This window comes from Nycticebus coucang, chromosome 1 (assembly GCF_027406575.1).
Source record: "Nycticebus coucang isolate mNycCou1 chromosome 1, mNycCou1.pri, whole genome shotgun sequence".
NCBI classification, from domain to species: domain Eukaryota; kingdom Metazoa; phylum Chordata; class Mammalia; order Primates; family Lorisidae; genus Nycticebus; species Nycticebus coucang.
The window spans coordinates 167,749,162-167,769,393 of record NC_069780.1 but is presented as its reverse complement, the minus strand read 5'-3'; the positions used below and the strand labels follow the sequence as shown (position 1 = coordinate 167,769,393).

Below are 20,232 nucleotides of genomic sequence, written 5' to 3'. Positions count from 1 at the left end.
CATTAAATAATGAAGTAAACAAGCATTTTCTGTGACTTTTCACACAAAATAAAATACAAGTAAATATAAAGTTGCTTTTTAAAAACAGTATAGGTTCTTTAAAATGCTTGATGTAAAATGAGAACAAGATTTCTGCCAATAATATTAAATTCCATCCTATTATGCCAAATAGTATAGATAGTTATGTCTATGTTGTTTGACTAGATATGGTTTAAGGTTTTAATCTGAAGTTAAAAAAAAACAACAACCTAATTTTATCTTGAGAGCATTCCACTTCAAATTCCCCAGATTAAGAGTAGTAAAGTTTTAACTATAGTTAATCTTCTTTTCCTTGTTTTCAAGACAAATGATTTCCCAGGAAAGACTTTTCACATTTTGTTAATACTAATTTTGTTTTTCTTTTTTCTTTTCTTTTCTTTTTTTTTTTTGTTTTGTTTTTTAGAACTGCTCTCATGCTGGCTTGTGAGATTGGCAGCTCTGACATTGTGGAAGCCTTACTTAAAAAGGGTGCAGACCTAAACCTTGTAGATTCTCTTGGACACAATGCCTTATATTATTCCAAACTCTCAGAAAATGCAGGAATTCAAAGCCTTCTATTATCAAAAATCTCTCAGGATGCTGGTATGTGAAAGAAAATAGCCAATGTTGTTTTAAATTTATCCAGTTCATTTTCCCCAAAGGATGAAGGAATGTGTGCAATATGATACATTTTATTCTTTTAAACATATTATTGAAGAAAAATGAAGTGTTAAGTTGTGTGTTTGTTTACCCCACCCCCACCCCAAAGTGTATGTGAGTTATTATCGTTCTTACAGTTCTTTTTTTCCACTTTTTCCGCTATAGATTTAAAGACTCCAACAAAACCAAAGCAGGTATTTATCTTTGGGGAAGGGATTTGGGACTTTTGGTTTTTTTTTTTTTTTTTTTTCTGTCTTTGCTTGTGGGAATTTGAAAATAATTCAGATTAAATGACTCTATGGTCTACTAGAAAAGTGATAAAGACTGTACTGAAAATATTTAAGCACTGAAATGTCTTTGGAATAAATGATTCATTGTTATAAAGTGGTAAATGTTTTCTTAACAATTTATTTTAAAAGCATGTAACTTTAAACTTGCTACTTATTTATTCATCTTTTTCTGAAATGTACTAATACTTCCTATTGGGTAAAAATGTTAGGTGTGGTTTAAATTCTCCGGCTGAATAACAATAATTTATATACTTGTTATATCACATGGACTATAACATGAAAATGTTAAGATACACATATTTAATTAAAATAAGAGAACTTACCTTTTTTCTTTTAATTAGAGATTTTCTAAAATGTCATCCACTGTTATGCAAAGTAGAAATTGAGAAGTTTGACCTGTTATTTTGTAGTTTCTCCTAGCAACATGTTGTAACTGTTTTTGAGAAGGAGATGTATGTTTGGTTATTATATTTAATTATGTATGTGTCAAGATTCTTGAAGAAAACAAATAACAAATATTCAATATTTAATTTATTATGTTCTAACTATATTACTTATTTATCAATAACCTTCAGAGATGAGATTCCCCTTTCCCTCATTTTTACATTCTTTAAAAGAAGGAATGGAAGTAATACAGAGAGGTATGGGAAATCCCACTGCTTTTCATTAAGACAGAAAGCTGACTGTTAATGTATTCTGAGTTCTAAATTGTGGTAGATAACTCCTAAGCCTCTGCTTTCCTAGTTCTCCACACCAACTTAGTCTGGTTTGTCTTACATGTTTGTATTTTCTCGCTACTAGAAGAAAACTTGGAGCATGCATATTATTTATTTTTATAATGATAGGACATTTAAATCTTGATGGAGTAAGAAATGCATGAACTTTTGAGGTTTTTCTCATTTGTTTGATGAAGCTACTTGCTCAGACTTTACTAACCTGACTAACACACCTCCATTCTTTGGACTGTGATAACTTTCAGCATGATCAAGTCTCTAAAATAAGCTCAGAAAGAAGTGGAACTCCAAAAAAACGCAAAGCTCCACCACCTCCTATCAGTCCTACCCAGGTAAAAACAAAAGCAGATCACCAATCAACAAATATACAACAATAAAGCCGCAATTTTGTCATTTTGTGCTTAGGCCAAAAAAAGGAATGTTTTAGAACTGGCCCTTAAGTGTACATTTAAATTTTTTGTATGCATTTTTAAATTATAAATTGTGGTAAGTATTTTGATTATTAGTATGGAAATAATGTTGATTATTTTAAAATTGTGGAGTTTATTGGTATCTTTTTTTTTTAAAGCCTCAAGGAAAATTGTCAAAATCTTATGACAGAAATCATTTCCTTAAGATAATAAACTCAGTCCATTTTTAGTTCCTCATATTAACAGTTCTAGTAAGGGGTGGGAGAATGAGTAGCTAGTGAGGCAGTTAGTTGAAAATGAATTTTTGTTGTTTTAAAACACTGCTACTATATATTTGCTTTTCTAATTATAAGGTTGGCTAACATGTAGGTCACTACGAAAGTTTTGAAACAGACTATGGTACAGTCCATTAATTTACTTCCAAGAAACAATCATTGACAGCAGCCTTTCTGATTCACCCTGGCAAGTTTCAACTTGCTTGGCTTATTGGTGTTGCTGGGAGGGTTTCATATATTTACATCTGCGCGAATTTTACATTTCTTGATTCTTGTTTAACTCAAAACTTTCACAATGACCCTTAAAAGAACATTTCATTTCTGAGCTTATAGTGATTACAACATAGAACAGGAAGTACCGAAATCTGTGTAAATGGCAAATAAAAATAGGCTGGAGTTTGCTATTAAAAAATTTACAGGCCACAAAGAGAATAATCCATATTTAAAAGAGAAATATCTCATCAATAAGTAATTTTAAGTATATATTTTATTATATTTATTACTATTCTTAACCTGGAATAGAAGTTTTATAGATTGATTCTAATTAGTTTAGGAGCCAATATTATTTGATTATACTCTGCAAACTTTCAAAAAGTATTTGAGGTAACTAAATTGCACTGAAAGTTTGTTACCCTGAATTAATTGAATCTAAGGATCCTACTGTTAGATTTAATTGGACTGGTTAAACAGGTTGATTCTTTGGCACCGGAGAAGAAAAGATTTCGAATATGTATTCTTTATCAGTGGTTTTTATTTATTTATTTATTTATTTATTTTTAGTTGAGTGATATGTCTTCCTCAAGGTCAATAACTTCAACACCACTTTCAGGAAAGGAATCAGTATTTTTTGTTGAACCACCCTTCAAGGTATTTCCTTTCTGTGTTCAATTTTGTTACTATATTTTAAAATACTGTATGTGATAGACTTGCTTTAAGTTATACAACACTATGAAAAATAGAATATACTTGTGAATCATTTGTTCACAACCTTTTCACTGTGAAGGACCCCCTTGATTATTTCCCCACAAAATAAGAATAGGGTGAGTCTGGGTGGCGCCTGTGGCTCAGTTGGTAAGGCGCCGGCCCCATAAACCGAGGGTGGCAGGTTCAAACCCAGCCCTGGCTGAACTGCAACAACAACAAAAAAAAAATAATAAAGAATAGAGTGAGTTAGTTGTATCTACTAATGAATAATTGATTTTCCTCATTTAAGAAAAAGAAAGTTCATTTATGTGGAATCTGAAAAAGTTGAACTCATAAAAGCAGAGAGTAGAGTGGTGAAAAGAGGGAAAGAGGGTTGGAGAGATGTTCAAAAGATATACCATTTCAGATAGAGGGAATAAATTCAAGAGATCTATTGTGTAACATGGTTTGACTATTGTTTAGGATGATGTACTGAGAATAGATTTTGTGTTCTCATCATAGAAAATAACAAATATATGAGGTAACACATGCTGATAAGCTGTATTTAGCCATTCCATGTTATATACATATTTTAAAACATCATTATGTACAATGAATATATATAATTTTTGTTTGTCAATTAAGAAATAAATTAATTTTTTATAAAAGAGTAGTTGTGAAAGTTAACTAGATTCTGGCTGGCAGTCACTCTTCTCATTTTTTCCTGAAAAGATTATTTAGGAAATAGCAAAAATTATATTTTAGAAAATTCTCTGTAATTCCCTGGATTGGATCCCAGGACAGAGAAAGGACATTAATGAACTGGTACAATCTGAGTAAAGTCTATAATTAAGTTGATGGTAATTTACCCATGTTAAGATCTTCATTTTGACAAACATATCATGGCTACATAATTCATGAACAGTAGGAGAAAGTGAGTGAAGGGTTCTTATAACTTCTTTGTTAAAAAAAAAATATATATATAGGAACTTATCTAATAACCAGCCTTTCTCTCTGTCTTTTTTTTTTTTTTTTTGAGTTGGGGTCTTGATCTATTACCTAGGCTGGATGGAGTACAGTGGCGTGAAGCTCACTGCAACCTCCAACTCCTGGGCTCAAGTGATCCTCCTGCCTCAGCCTCCCTAGTAGATGGGAATTCAAGGGTATGGCATAACACCTGGCTAATTTTTATACTTTACAAGATGGGGGGTCTCATTCTTACTCAAGCTGCTTTCAAACTTCTGGCCTCAAGTGATCCTCCCATCTCAGCTTCCCAAAGTTCTAGGATTATAGGTGTGAGCCACCATGTCTGGCTGATATTCAGCCCTCATGCCAAAGAGATAGAAACTTTTGTTATTCTCCAATTTCTTTCTGAAAAGTAATTGTATATTTTTAATTAAACATTTTCCTGACTATGAAAGTAGTATATATGTTTATTTTAGGAAATCCATTAGGTCTTATTCCACCTGATTCTATACATATGTGATTAGAAAAGTATTTTTAAGGAAATAGGGTATATTTCCATTCGATATTTGCTTACCTAACAATTACTGGGTAATTATACTTGGGAGAAGATAAAGTTTGTAATTGCTAAGATGAAATTTCAATTGTATAATTGCATATTTTGCTTTCCCTCATCCAACAATTACTAAAAGTGTTTTCTTCTAACTTCTATGCACATTCATCTGAAAAAGATTCTATCAATCTGTCACTTATCTCACTTTATACTTTATTAATAAACTCTTAAGATGCATTCCCATGTAAAGGAAGGTAAAGAAGTCATGCTTTTATAATTAGTACCCTAATATCTTTTAATATAACTGACTTAAAAAGAATCAATATGTTTCAACGAATAACATCACAAGTCATGATTTTCAAAATATAAAAGACTGTCATTTCTGAGCAAAGAAATAAGGTAAAAAGTGATACTTGTTTAGAATGGCCAAAGTTAAAAAGACTAAAATACCAAGAGTTAGTGAGGATATGGAAGAACCAGAACTTTGATACTCTGTTGATAAGTATGTAAAATGGTACCACTACCTTGGAAAACTGTTTCTTTAAAAATTAAACATACCCCTAATATATGATCCAGCTGTCCACTCATAGGTGTTTACCCAAAAGAAATGAAAATACATGTCTACACAAAATCTTATGCACAGATATTTGTAGTCATTTTATCTACAACATCCCCCAAATGGAAATAATCTAAATGTCTATCAACAAGTGAATGGATAAAAAAAAAATTAATACATAATGAGATATATTCCTATAATGGACTATTACTCAGCACTAAAAAGGAATGAACTGCATTCCTTTTAAGCTGTGTCATAGGTGAATCTGAACAATTCTCCTGCTGAGTGAAAGAAACCAGTCGCAAAAATTTATACTGTAAGACATTTCCTTGTATAGAAATTCTACGAAATTCAATAAGGAGAGTCATGGTTGCCTGGGAATAGAGTGGACAAGATTGGCTATGATGAAGCATGAGAAAAATTGTAGGAGTAATGGAAATCTGTATCTTGTTCATAGTGGTGGTTCCATGGGTATACATCTGTTGAAACCTCCTCTAGGCCAGACATGGTGGCTCATACCTATAATCCCTCTTGGGAGGCCAACGCAGGAAGATCACATGAGACCAGGAGTTGGAGATCAGTCTGGTCACCGTAATAAGACCCCATCTCTACAGAAAAAGATAAACAAGCTGAATGAAGTGGTATACGCCTGTAGGCTCAGCTGTTTGGGGGTCTGAAGCAGGAAGATTTCTTGAGCCCAAGAGTTTGATGTTGTAGTGAGCTATGATCCTCCCACTGCACTCCAGCCTGGGCAATGGATTGAGACCCTTACTCTAAAAAAGAAAAACCTCCCCAAATTGTAAACTTTAACTATTTCAAGTCTAATTTAACCGTTTATCATACTTCATATAGTTGAAAACCAAAAATAAGTACATTTTTTATAAAAGAGAAAGGACTAATTTGTATAAAGATAAGCACTTGCCAAAAACAAGCTACTCTATATTTAGCATTTGGGCTTTTGCAAAGGTTCCTTTGATGAGAAACTCTACCTTTTATCATTATCTGTGGCTCATCTTAATGAAACATAGTGATTTTTGGCAAGTCACTGTAATGTTTTGAAATGAGAGTGTGGCTTTGAAGTTCAAGAATTTTTGCAATATATTAACAGGCAGATATTTAGGAATAAAGGATTAAAGGAAATCTTCCAGCAATCATTTGCAATCTAAGACCATATAAAATTACCATTATCTTTCCTGACAGGTCTTATTTGTTATGATTTCTCTTAGGAAGATTAAAAATAACATTAGTATCAGATAACTTATAAAATGATAAAGCTAAAAAAAATCTGCTTAAAAATATTTTAATCAACATAGAACACAGGGGGCTAAAATTTCTATTTTACTTCATTATGAAAATAGTAATTGCCCTTTCAGGTTTTATGATATAGCCAATAAATCAGCTATTACGTAGTCTTAAGTATATTTATATGTGTACTCACTAAGTGAATTTTCTGAAAAATATTTTGAGAATATACCCTGTGCAGCTTGTAATGTGTTAGCAATCATACATTTGTAGATAACTGTCGTTTTTATTCACTTACATCTAAAATATCTTATTTCCTTGAAATCTTCTAGCTGTTTATTAAGAGTAGGTTAACATGGATTCTCCTGTGTATAACCTCAAGGAAGAAAATCAGATGGTACACTTAGGAATATTCTTTTGAGTCATTTTTGTGTTTCAACAGGCTGAGATCAGTTCTATACGAGAAAACAAAGACAGACTAAGTGACAGTACAACAGGTAAGATGAGAAGGCCAACTTTACCTCATGTTCATTTCAACAGAGCAAAGGTCAGGCCAGGGTCAGGTACAGCATGGTTGACAGCCAGCATGCTGGTGCACAGTTGCCAGTAATGCACTCGCTGACATGCTCTGAACTTTGGGGGCCTTAACTTGGATTTTAAAGAGTCTCTCAGTTTGGATGTGAAAAAATACACTTCTATTTTCATTTGTCCTTAACTGAATGTTAGCATTTTCTTCGAATATGAGTATAGGCAGCAACCCCCCCATGGTAGTAGACTAATGACTTTGTCACCAAGAGAATTTCTATCACCTTACTGCCATTGCAAACACCTCAAAATATTTTTCACAATATATTTACTGAAAATTGTTATTAGACCTGCTGTTAGATCTTATTGGTGTGTTACAAAATAAGCTCTTAAATTACCATAGCCTGTATATTTATACATTTAAAAACATTATCTTGAGATGGGGTCCAGGCATCAGGCTGTCTGCTAATTATTTGTTGAAGCTGAGCAGCAAGTTACTTCACAGAGCGGGACCAGCTATGCACCTCCATAGCTGTCTCAACCGAACTTTTCTACTTTGGATTATAAGTGGACATCAGCAGAGACAGTGTTAATGAAATCATATGAATCATGTTGTCTTCGCCAAGATAGGGTCTTGTTATCTTGTTTTTTCTCCCTCCTAAGCCATGGCAAGAGTTTAATTCACTGTGTCTTTTAACAGTATCTCCTAAGAGTTTACTCTTTAAGACAATAATACAGCATTTTCAGAATCAATTTTACATGTAGAATAGATATTTCAAAGACCCCTTTTTGCTCCAGAATTCAGTTTCTTTTCTTTCTTTCTTTTTTGAGACAGTCTCATTATGTCGCCCTTGGTAGAGTACCATGGCATCACAGCTCATAGCAACCTCCAACTCTTGGGCTTAAGTGATTCTCTTGCCTCAGCCTCACAAGTAGCTGGGACTACAGGCGCCCACCACAGTGCCTGGCTATTTTTTGTTGTAGTCATCATTGTTGTTTAGCTGGCCTGGGCTGGGTTCGAACCCACCACCCTGGGTGTATGTGGCTGCTGCCGTAACCACTGTGCTATGGGCGCTGAGCCAGGATTCAGTTTCTTAATCTATTGTGCATTTCATATGTGTTTGGAGCCTTTAATTTGCAGAATTTAGAAATATTAAACTTTCTTATTCCTGGCGGAGATGAATGTTAATATAAATGAACAAGAAGAGTTACATCAGATACTTTAAAAACCTTCCCTTGTATCTTAGAAGTAATTTCTATTACTTAGCATTACAGGCATGCTTCAATTCCCTCGTTCATTTCACCGACCACACTTCATATTGAGGGGAATCAGAAAGCTATGGCTTACGCATCAGACATCAGAACAGTGCCTTATAATCAGAAGCAAGCATTTCTACAAAGAAATATCTTTTTGCCTTTCAAATTAAGATAAAAGTTTTCATCTGTGTCTTAAATGGCTGTGAGAAAATAAAGAGCATAATAATAAATTTAGATCAGTGCTATTTAGAGTATGACCTGTAAACTATTGCCAGTCTGCTTTAGTAAAGGAGTTTGCACCAGAAATTCACTAGCTTTCACTAAGCACCCCCCTGTTATGCCCAGCTGATATTTTTTTCATCAGAAGACTTCTGGATGGAGAAAGGAGTACATTATGTTACATTATGGAGGAAGTTCCTTGTCTTAGTGAATGCTTTGAATAGCACCACTTTAGATGCAATTTCAGCCTGATAATCAGGATGACAAAATGTTGAGGCTTACCAGCTTTGATTCTTGTGGGAGTCAGAGAAGAGAATATCATTTCCTGCTAGGGTGATCAGTGAATACCTTAATAAGGAGGCAAAGTTTGACATGGGTCTTGAAGGATGCCTAAGAGCTTTCTAGGCAGAGAGATGCTACAAGAACAATCTTGTGGCTGAAAGAATCAGCTACCTATTGGGAATGTAGACCATTGTTATGGTCACATTGGGGACCATAACAATGAATCTGAGTCACAAACTTGGAAAAAGTAGACTGGGGACAGATTACAGAGGCCTGAAACCGGATAAGGAGTTTTAGAGATTATTTTTGGAGGAAGAACAATTGAAGCATTTGAAACAAAGGAATGACCCAGTCAAGGTATAATTTGAGGAAGATTAGTCATGCAGGCTACATTTTTACTTGAAGGAAGAGAGAGGCAGAGATTTGTCAGAGACCTGTTTTCAGAGTTTCCAAGTAAGGTGGAAAATCTGAACTAGAGTAATGGTGGTGTGGGGATAAGAAATGAACATGATTCCAGAGATATTTCTAAAAGGATCCACAGAACTAGGACTTCTGAGACAGGAAGGAGCCAGAAGCAACTACGATAGGACACTTCAGTGAATGGAAAATGTGTGACCAAATGCATCAGTTTTTAGAATCAATATATATATATCCATGTAAATTGCAGTTTGTCTGTCTAGCTGGTGGGGATTTCATACTCAGGACCAGGAAGAAGTGGATCAGGCCAGAATGTGGATTTTTAGAGATCAGAGAAATAATAGCAGCTTAATTTTTTGTATTTCAAATTGCCTGTATCTTTTCAAGGTGCTGATAGCTTATTGGATATAAGTTCTGAAGCTGACCAACAAGATCTTCTTGTCCTATTGCAAGCAAAAGTTGCTTCCCTTACCTTACACAATAAGGAATTACAAGATAAATTACAGGTAGGTAAATAGGTTGCTACCATGACGATTCTATAGAGTCACTCTATTGTTTATTTTAGGAGTATCAGACGTATTATATTTTAAATATCTATATTAGTTTCTTCTTTTTAAATGCAGCTATCTTTAAGCATATTATAGTTTCAAATCATTTGTTTCTTGAGAGTGTTATTGATGCTATTTCTGCAAATTGCTAAATTGGTACATCATATGTAATTAACATACATTATATATGTGATATGACAATTAGATATTCTTATAAAAATGTATATGTATAGGGCGGCGCCTGTGGCTCAAGGAGTAGGGCGCCGGTCCCATATGCCGGAGGTGGCGCGTTCAAACCCAGCCCCGGCCAAAAACCAAAAAAAAAAAAAAGTATATGTATAAATGTATAAGCGCTTTATATAAATAAAATGTATATATAAATATATTACATAGAGTGATATCTAATAATTATGTATATATAAGATTTTGTATTTTAATTTTTATATACATTAAAATTTTTTATTTTAAATTACATATGTATATGTATTAGTCATCAATTTAGTAAAGCTGATCATTTACCAGATTTAAGAACTCAGTAAGAATTAGCTATACTGGCTTGGCACTCATAGCACAGTGATTACTGTGCCAGCCACATACACCCAGGGTGGTGGGTTCAAACCTGGTCCAGGCCAGCTAAATAACAATGACAACTGCCAACAAAAAATAGTCGAGTATTGTGGCGAGTACCAGTAGTCCCAGCTACTTGGGAGGCTGAGCCAAGAGAATCGCTTAAGCCTAAGAGTTTGAGGTTGCTGTGAGCAGTGACACCATGGCACTGTACCAAGGGTGACATAGTGAGACTCTGTCCAAAAAAAAAAGAAAAGAAATACTAGCTATAGTATACTCATTGCCCCTCTTGGCAAGCAGGATGGTATAAGAAACAAAGGAGGGCGGCGCCGGCCCCATATACCGAGGGTGGCGGGTTCAAATCCAGCCCCGGCTGAACTGCAACCAAAAAATAGCTGGGTGTTGTGGCGGGCGCCTGTAGTCCCAGCTACTCGGGAGGCTGAGACAGGAGAATCACTTAAGCCCAGGAGTTGGAGGTTGCTGTGAGCTGTGTGAGGCCACAGCACTCTACCGAGGGCCATAAAGTGAGACTCTCTGTCTCTACCAAAAAAAAAAAAAGAAAGAAACAAAGGAAAAATTTAAATCAGAGGTTTTGCAGACAAAACAATTCCAGTGTTTTGAGAGTGACAGAAATCATCTGTCTTAACAGAGTACATAGTACCCTGTGTGTGTATGTATTTGTTTGTTTGTTTGTTTGTTTGTCAGGGGAGTACACAGCCAAAATGATCACCTGCTCTCCCATACTTGACTTTTGGATTTGTTCCTCTTACTCTGGTTGCCTATTGACTTAGCTGATCTTTTGGTGCCATTTAATTCTTGCTTTTTGTCTTAGGCTAAATCACCTAAGGAGGCAGAAGCAGACCTAAGCTTTGACTCTTACCATTCCACCCAAACTGACTTGGCCCCATCCCTGGGCAAACCTGGTGAGACCTCTCCCCCAGATGCCAAATCATCTCCATCTGTCTTAACACATTCCTTAGGTAAATCCACTAATGACAGTGATGTCAGAATTCAGCAACTACAAGAGATTTTGCAAGACTTGCAGAAGAGACTAGAGAGCTCTGAAACAGAAAGAAAACAGTTACAGGCCGAACTCCAGTCCCAAAGGACAGAACTGGTATGCTTAAACAACACGGAGATGTCAGAGAATGGCTCTGATCTCAGCCAGAAACTTAAAGAAACTCAGAGCAAGTATGAGGAGGCCATGAAAGAAGTCCTCAGTGTGCAGAAGCAGATGAAACTGGGTCTTGTCTTGCCTGAGAGTGTGGAGAGTTATTCACATCTCTGCGAGCTCAGGGTCTCTGAGGAGGAGATAGATGCCCTAAAGCAGGATCTGCAGAAGGCATTAGAAGAAAGTGAAAGAAATAAAGAGAAAGTGAGAGAGTTAGAGGAAAAACTTACAGAGAGGGAGAAAGGTACAGTGGCTAAGCCACCTGCAGAAGAATACGAGGAAATGAAAAGTTCATATTGCTCTGTTATTGAGAACATGAATAAGGAGAAAGCATTTTTGTTTGAGAAATACCAAGAGGCCCAAGAAGAAATCATGAAATTAAAAGACACACTAAAAAGTCAGGTGACACAGGAAGCCAGTGATGAAGCTGGGGACATGAAAGAGGCCATGAATAGGATGATAGATGAACTCAATAAACAGGTGAGCGAGCTGTCACAGCTGTACAAAGAAGCCCAGGCTGAGCTGGAGGATTATAGGAAGAGGAAATCTTTAGAGGACGTAACAGCTGAATATATCCATAAGGCAGAACATGAGAAATTGATGCAGGTGACAAACATGTCCAGGGCTAAAGCAGAAGATGCACTGTCCGAAATGAAGTCTCAGTATTCTAGAGTGTTGAATGAGTTGACCCAGCTCAAACAGCTGGTAGATGCGCAGAAAGAAAACTCTGTCTCCATCACAGAACATTTGCAAGTGATAACCACGCTGCGCACTGCTGCAAAAGACATGGAAGAAAAAATAAGCAGTCTTAAAGAGCATCTTGCAAACAAAGAAGTGGAAGTGGCTAAGCTAGAGAAACAGCTCCTGGAAGAGAAAGCCGCTATGACGGATGCAATGGTGCCCAGGTCTTCCTATGAAAAGCTCCAGTCGTCCTTAGAGAGTGAAGTGAGTGTGCTGGCTTCAAAATTAAAGGATTCAGTAAAAGAGAAAGAAAAGGTCTATTCAGAGGTTGCCCAGATTAGAAGTGAGGTCTCTCAAGTAAAAAGAGAAAAGGAAAATATTCAGACTATCTTGAAATCCAAAGAGCAAGAAGTAAATGCACTTCTGCAAAAATTCCAACAGGCTCAGGAAGAACTTGCAGAAATGAAAAGATATTCTGAGAGCTCTTCTAAATTGGAGGAGGATAAAGATAAAAAGGTTGGTGAAATTCTATTGCTGTTGGTTTTCTAGCAATAGGTCCTTGGCCCTTCATTCTGTATTAAACATTTGTTGCATTTGTTGGCATTCACCTGTTGTGAGTGCTCAGAGGCTCTGCATGTGACTACATCTGTCCCCACACACCACATTAAGAATAATTTGTTGGATATTTATATTGAAACGAAATTTATCTTTCACCACTTCTCCTTATATTAACACATTTTCACATATGTGATACATATTTGTCCTTTAAAAATCATTTTCAGAAGCTCTGCTACCAGTGTCAGGGATTGGCAGTGAAACTGCAAACTGAAAAGTGTGTATGATCCATTTTGAACTTCAACTCCTCTTTCTGAATCCAGAACAGATTCCTCCATTATATGGAAACTCAGACATTTCTGGGTGTAATCCTGCTTCCCTAAGCTCCATGAGTTTCCCCACCTCCCTCAAGTCAGTATAAAATCTGACCCACATTCTCACAGGTGGGGATGGTTGGGGAATGTAGGGACAGGTAATTGGAGATTGCACTGGATGTGGCCAGAGAAGGACCGAAGTAAAGGGAAGTTCAGGATGGTCTCTTGTCTCAGGGGCATTCATCAATGGGCTATTTACCTTTTTTCTTTTGTGGGTGGGTGTTTCAAAAGCCTATAGGGTGTGGGGAGTTAGGAATTGGTGGGGTGAGGTGGAAGTTCTGTTCACTTTCAAGCAAGGTGTTCAAAGATACCAGGCTTCCTAAGACTTACTCTGATTGCCCATGTCAGCAATATTGGACAGCACATAGCTGTCTTCAAATAAAGGAAGTCTGAAGTCCCGTTCTGATTTATTTTTTTCAAACATACTCCTTTTAAGCATAAAAGAAGGAACTCAACATTCCAGCTTTAGTTACCCTCATGCACCAAAACACAGTATGTAATTCAGGGGCCTTTATCAGAACATAATGGGGCCTTGCTGCTTTACCTTATTTTGTTATGTTTCATCTTATGAATTTTCATTTAAAATGGAAGAATTGTTCCAAAGTCTCATGTCCCGGAGGCCAAAAGAGATGACTATGTTCGAGGCTTAGGAATACCTAAAATTTTGCTTCTGCAGACATGTTACTGCCTATTGATATGGTTTTCCTTTGTCACTAGATAAATGAGATGTCAAAGGAAGTCACCAAATTGAAGGAGGCACTGAACAGCCTGTCACAGCTCTCCTACTCAACAAGCTCATCCAAAAGACAAAGTCAGCAGCTGGACGCGCTGCAGCAGCAAGTCAAGCAGCTCCAGACCCAACTGGCTGTGAGTGGATGTGTTTCCACTGCCTGTCGGGTGGAGGGTGAGGGTGATCACATATAGTTCACCTGTCAGGGCAAGCTGGCATGAGCAGAAACATTCCTAGGCCAAAGGAAAGTTGTGCTTCAGTGCGGGCAAAGAGGAAACCAGGGGTGCAATTCTTCGTCACCGTGCCTGGTGAGATGGGTTGGACGCACACCAGGAAGGAAGGAATCGGTAGGGCTGCTGTTCACTCATCCACTGACTTTTCACTCCTTCTGCTCTTTCTGCAAGAGTTGTTGCCCATCTCTGGCAGTGGCAGGGGACATCTTTTTCTTATTAGGGGCCAGGGACTCTGGTAGCTGTGTTGCTGCATGTTTGAAGCTGCTTCTAGGAAAACCCTTTTATATCTGAAACAGTTCCCTGGAGTTGTTACAACCAATCACCACACACCTGATATAAAACAACATTAATTTATTATCTCACGGTTCTGGAGATCAGAAGTCCAAAATCAGGTTTACTAGACTTAAATCAACCAGCTCTGTTGGCAGAGCTGGGTCCTTCTCAAGGCAAGGGGAGAATCCATTTCCTTGTTTTTTCCAGCTTCTAGAAGCTGCTTGCATTCCTTGGCTCACAGCCCCCTCCTCCATCTTCAGAACACATCCCTTCAACTGCTGCCTGTCTTCTCATTTCTTTTTCTGCCTTTGACTTTCTTGCCTCCCTCTTAGAAGGACCTTTCAATGATTAAAAGTCCACCTAGGCTACATGATTACATAAGCTCTCCATCTCATAATCCTTAATTATAAGATCCCTTTTCATGTAAACTAACATTCACAGGTTCTGGGATTAGGATGTGACATCTTTGAAGGGCCATTATTTGGCCCACCATAAAATCCGTTAGTTTTAGTTGTCAAGGGTGTATTCTCCACATGAAGTTAAGGGATAGTCTGTCCTGGACTGTCGGTAGCTTCAGTGTACAAACAATACGGATTCGATGATTTCTTCAGCATAGATTTAACACTAGTGAATTCAGGTTTCTACAGTCCTTATTGTGGTTGGCCACAAAGTACAATACTTGCTTTTTGGAGTTAACAGCTCTAGCAGTGGTAGAAAAATCAAGGGAAAAATGATCCTCTTTACTTTTTAATAAAGGCCACTCCCTTAATAAAATGGTTATTAAAGACTTGTAGATAAAAGTGCTAATAGTTTATATAGTAAATTATTCAGCATATGTTTGTTGAGTTTTTATTATGTATCAGTATCGTACATTGTGCTGATGATATAAAAGATAAATTCCTGGAATTTATACTCAATATATGTTAATATGGTGATAATCCATTGATAAAGAGGTATCCAGCACACTGTGGGCCTGCAGAGGAAATGTGCCCACCCAATCTGTTAAGTCATGAAAAGTTTCCTACAGGAGGTAATGTTTGTGCTGAGTCTCAAAGGGATAGGTGAAAATTTCCTTACTCAGCAAGGCTGAGATGTGGCACTAGCTAGCTCGTGGTAACTTGGAGAGAACTACTCCAGTGGACTGGGGGCAGGTAGAATCTGGACTGCAGTAAGCTGGCTGCTAGAGGAGTAAGTAGACAGGTGTCTGGTGAGGCTGAAGAATCACAGTACGGGGCAGGGGGAAGCCTAGGAGATAGTAGTCAGAGGGTGGGATGCTTTTATTGGCGATATCAGAGATGGTAATGACAGAGGCAGGGTTATGACCATTAGAGGAATGGCTGAAAGGAAGAGGACTAAGTCACTGAAGGTTAGATTGAGGAGTGGAGAGGCCCAGGTGTTAGATGGGTTATTTGCCCAGATATCAAAGCCACTGAAGTGAGGACAGAAGCAGGGATGGAAGGAAGACATTTATCAGAAGATAAAGCCATAAATAATTGGAGGGGTGGGGCGTACATGGAAGGTGGGGAGGGAACACCACAAAGAAAGGGACCAAGTGTAGCTTCTTTCGGTGTGAACTTGAAAGAACTGAGGTTTGAAAGGTTGTCCATTAATAGGAAGGGTACTCATTCTGACTCTGAGAGGAAGGAAAGGGGGAATGGGTGTTTATGGACTTTTGTAGATTTTTGAAGTAATCTATATACAATAGTTTTCAGTTTTCATGATGAAGTAGGAGTTAGGTGCTCAGAAGTGCTAAGATCCTTGAAACAGTTTGAGGCCAGGAGTTTGTGCCAGCCCAAGCAACAGCAAGATCCCATCTCTACAAGAAGTAGAAAAATTAGCTAGGCATGGTGACACATGCCTAAACTCCCAGCTACTTGGGAGGTTGAGGCAGGAAGATCACTTGAACCCAGGAGCTATGATGATGTCATAACATTCAACTTGGGCAACAGAGACCTGTCTTCAAATATATATATGTGTTGTTTTTGTTGTTTTGCATATATATACACACACATACACATATATATATATATATTTGAAGAGTTACTGAGAGGAATTGGAGTAATAGCTCAACAAGGAGAAATAAAAGCATCAGCACCAGTATTGAACTGTACAAACCATCTTGTTTGCCTTCACAGTATAAATAAAATTGAGCCTGTCTAGGGATTATACAACACTGCCATATAAAGTATAATCCATAATCGCCTTAAGAAGAATACATTTTTAAATTAAATTAATGCATACTTGGTCATTATCAAAAAGTTGAAAAATACAGAAAATTCTGAAAAGTTCCTACAAATTAAAATTGCCCATAATGTAATTCAACAACTCTGAGACGATCACTTCTTGCATTTGATATATTTCCTTGCCATGTTTACTTTGAGTGCGTGTGTCTGCCTCTGCATAAGTGCCTGTACATGCATTTTCAAAACAAATTCAGGATTATAAAACTCCTTTTTACTTCAGTTTTCTCCTAGAGTTGACATACCAAGATGAAGTAGGTACATTTTTTTTTCCCCTAAGAATATTGAAAAGTATTCAGAAACACACATTGAGCCCATAATAATTTTAGAAGCTTCATATGCTTGCATACAGTGGAGGGAATCACTCTGGTAGCATTTGACTGCAGCTTTCCCATCGTTTTTTATTTTTGCTCTTTAATGATCTCCTAAGTTCATTAATAATGTCAAATTTTCTCTCTGCAGGAATGTAAGAAACAACACCAGGAGGTCATATCGGTTTACAGAATGCATCTTCTATATGCTGTGCAGGTATGATAATGCCCCTTGATGTTTTTGGACATCCTAAACACGGCAGCAGATGTTGCCCATACTCCCATCATTAAACTAGTAGAACAAACAAAAATTAGAGGAAAATACTTTTACTGGAAAGCCTGAAAATGGCTTTTGTTTTGCCTTTATTTTGTGTCCAGAGCCTTTGCCCTGATTACCAGGAGCAACCTCACCATTCATTGAGAAATGAAGGGTGATACGGGTGCTGTCCACTATTGGGAGGGCCCAGCCTTTCCTTTCCAGCCATGCCAGTGTTCTCAGGGGCATCAGCACTGCCTTATCTCAGCAATTGCTGGTATTCTGGTTAGCTGGGCTCCCGTTTGCAACTGAGATCCCAGATATCTTTGGCTGAGTGTTCTGGTAGATGCTGCCTCGTCATCCTCCAGATGAATAGGGACAGGGCCATCTCCTTGAGTCAGTTCCTCATAGAAATGTGGGACTTGATAAGGCCGACATTTCTCTAAAGATGGGGTATCAGTCCAGGGCTTCCTGCCAGCCAGCCATCTTGTTCCTCCGAGGAGAAAGTGCCACGACTCAATTTAGGTTCTTACGAGTATCTTGTGTTTGAATTCCATAGGGCCAGATGGATGAAGATGTCCAGAAAGTACTGAAGCAAATCCTTACCATGTGTAAAAACCAGTCTCAGAAGAAGTAAACTAGATTCCTTGGCAGGACACTGCCCCCTTGTTGTCCATCTTTGTGATCCAGAGTTGTTGGCAACCACTGCCATCCTTCTCATTTGTGGTATGCACTGTGACCTAGCATAGCCTCTTCCCTTTCCAAAGGTTTCTGAGTACTGGTTCCAGGAGAAGACAGCCCTCCTAGGAACTGCTTAGACTTCAAACCAGCGGAGGTGAAATTCTCTGTCATCTCTTCAGTTTCCAGGGCTGGAATGAGCCACACCCAAAGGTCTGCCTGGGATGCAGCACCCTCCTCGGTAGCTGACCACCTGAGTGGCTCCATCACCACTGAGCGATACACAGAGGTCTCTACGCAGTGAATGCTGCTTCCGTTCCTGAACTGGGGCTGTGCTTTGGCTTCCAATCTCAAAAACATGATTTGCTTTTTAACCAAATTAGTGTGGCATTAGTTATGAAGCGCATGCTTGAGACCCTTTATCTTGGTATCCTGTGGATTTAAAATCTCCAATTCTATCTTGTCCCCCCATCTGCCTTACATATCTCATCACCCTGCTTATCAGTCTCATAGTTTGATGAGCACTCTTAACTGAAGTTTAAGGCAAATTGTCCTTAGTAAGTTTTTTTAAGCAAAGTGAAATTGTCTATGCAAACTTGCCTCCTGCTTGAAGCTCAGGAAACCCAGACGTTTTGTGTTTCAACAAGGGACAGTAAACTGCATGTTTACAGCCAAAAGAAATGCCTCATAGTTCCTAACCTCAATTTTTTTAAAGTGTTTTTTTTCCTCTGTAATATTTTTATTGGCTCTTGAAGATGTTTTCATATCTAAACCCCTAAATAAGTAAAATTACATTAGATAATATTAACAAAATACTTTTTAGGTAATCATGTTAGCACTTTTTAAAAATATAACTTTCTCCTCAAAGTTTTCCGCTATAGCAAAAGGTAGTTATGTATTCCAGACTTGAGCTGCCACCAGCATCCCTAAGACTTTCTGCCATTGTGTCCTCAGAACTGTAGTGCATTTCTGAATATAGTAAATACTCTTTTTATGCGTTGAATATTTTGAATGTCCTGACTCTATCAGCACCCATAAACTATCTCTGAAAGGCCTGTTAGTACCAGTTCCCAACTTTGAACCTAAAAACCCTGATATGATAACGTGGCGTATAAGTCTTGGGGGGAAATATTTCTGTTCACTTTACTTTCAGGTTAAAAATGTCCCTACCTTGCTTGCAGCCTCCTGTATACCATTGATTTTGTGGAGGGAGATAAACAGAATACAGAAGGCTCCAAAATATTTAACTAGAAGTGGAGGGCCCCTACTGACAGGGCCACACACTGCAGTGCTGCCCAGGCTTAGAGGCAGTCAGCTGTGCTGGATGATGTCTTCATCTGTATTGGATGAGGACCAACGACAGCAAAAACGGTTTTAAAGCTTGGTGTTACTTTTCTTAAGTTGTTTAATTGTAGTTAAGCAATTTTGAAAATGCTCCAAAGAAATGTGAAAGGTCTTTTTTGTCACATTGCAAATGCAAAACAACCCCTCCTGCCCCCCCGCACAGAAATGCTGCAGAGTATAAAACTTGAGACATTTTGTAGGATGCCTGGCGAAGTGTAGCCTTTTATCTTGTTTCAGGATGTGTATTTATTACAAGTACTCTGGTTAAATATTGAAAAGGCATATGCTGTAGTTTAGTATTTTGTCTTTGTAATTTTAAGAAGTTATTGCAGAAAAATAAACTTGTTTCATTTTGGATCTTTGGTGTTGATCTTGGAGTATTCATAAACATCTCTGTATAGCTTCTGAAGATCATTTCATTGTGATGGTTTTTATATCATGTGTTATGATCAACCTGTTCAGATTGTCCACACTGTCTTCCACAAAGTCTCCTATCATTTTGTTTCTTAGCCGTTGTGTTCAGTCTGAGCTCTGCCCCAAGTATCAGCCATTTGGGAGCAGCTACATCATAGTCCTTTAATTCAAAATTGCCTTTCATTTGATCTGTAGTCTTTTTAAGTGTTTGGAAGCATTCACTGGATTTTTTTTTCTCTTCCTTTCTTTTCCTTTTTTAAAAATACAGTACCAACACATGGTTTAAAAAGAATTCAAATATATTCTCCTATCCCATTATAAGGAAAATTCATTCCTGATAAAACTCTTATTGGGTGAATTCTTGATATTGAATTAAAATGCCAAAGGATACTGAAATAGGTACAATTACTTAAGTAATTAGATTATTTATCACAACACAAGGCTCACAACATGATTTTACCATCTCTGCTTCAGTTCTCGTTCCTTCCTATTATATACTGAAACTTTTGATTTGAAACAAACCATGTGTGATACTCAAAATTTACTTGAACGA

The 20,232-nt window shown here is 37.4% G+C and overlaps 1 protein-coding gene across 5 annotated transcripts in view; it reads left to right on the top strand.

Annotated features, from left to right (window-relative positions):
• RAI14 (retinoic acid induced 14) overlaps positions 1-19,620 on the top strand; it is a 146,663-nt gene extending 127,043 nt beyond the window's left edge. For 4 of the 5 annotated variants that reach the window (XM_053592403.1, XM_053592416.1, XM_053592410.1 and 1 more), the window contains 10 exons: positions 443-621; positions 844-872; positions 1,948-2,034; positions 3,168-3,254; positions 7,047-7,101; positions 9,692-9,810; positions 11,252-12,787; positions 13,918-14,067; positions 17,139-17,204; positions 17,803-19,620. In XM_053592403.1, coding sequence (XP_053448378.1) covers positions 443-621; positions 844-872; positions 1,948-2,034; positions 3,168-3,254; positions 7,047-7,101; positions 9,692-9,810; positions 11,252-12,787; positions 13,918-14,067; positions 17,139-17,204; positions 17,803-17,880 — 2,386 coding nt within the window. In that variant the 3' untranslated portion in view covers positions 17,881-19,620. The remainder of the gene's footprint in view (positions 1-442; positions 622-843; positions 873-1,947; positions 2,035-3,167; positions 3,255-7,046; positions 7,102-9,691; positions 9,811-11,251; positions 12,788-13,917; positions 14,068-17,138; positions 17,205-17,802) is intronic. The other variant, XM_053592436.1, reaches the window with a different exon arrangement.
• The last annotated feature ends 612 nt before the right edge of the window (positions 19,621-20,232 follow it).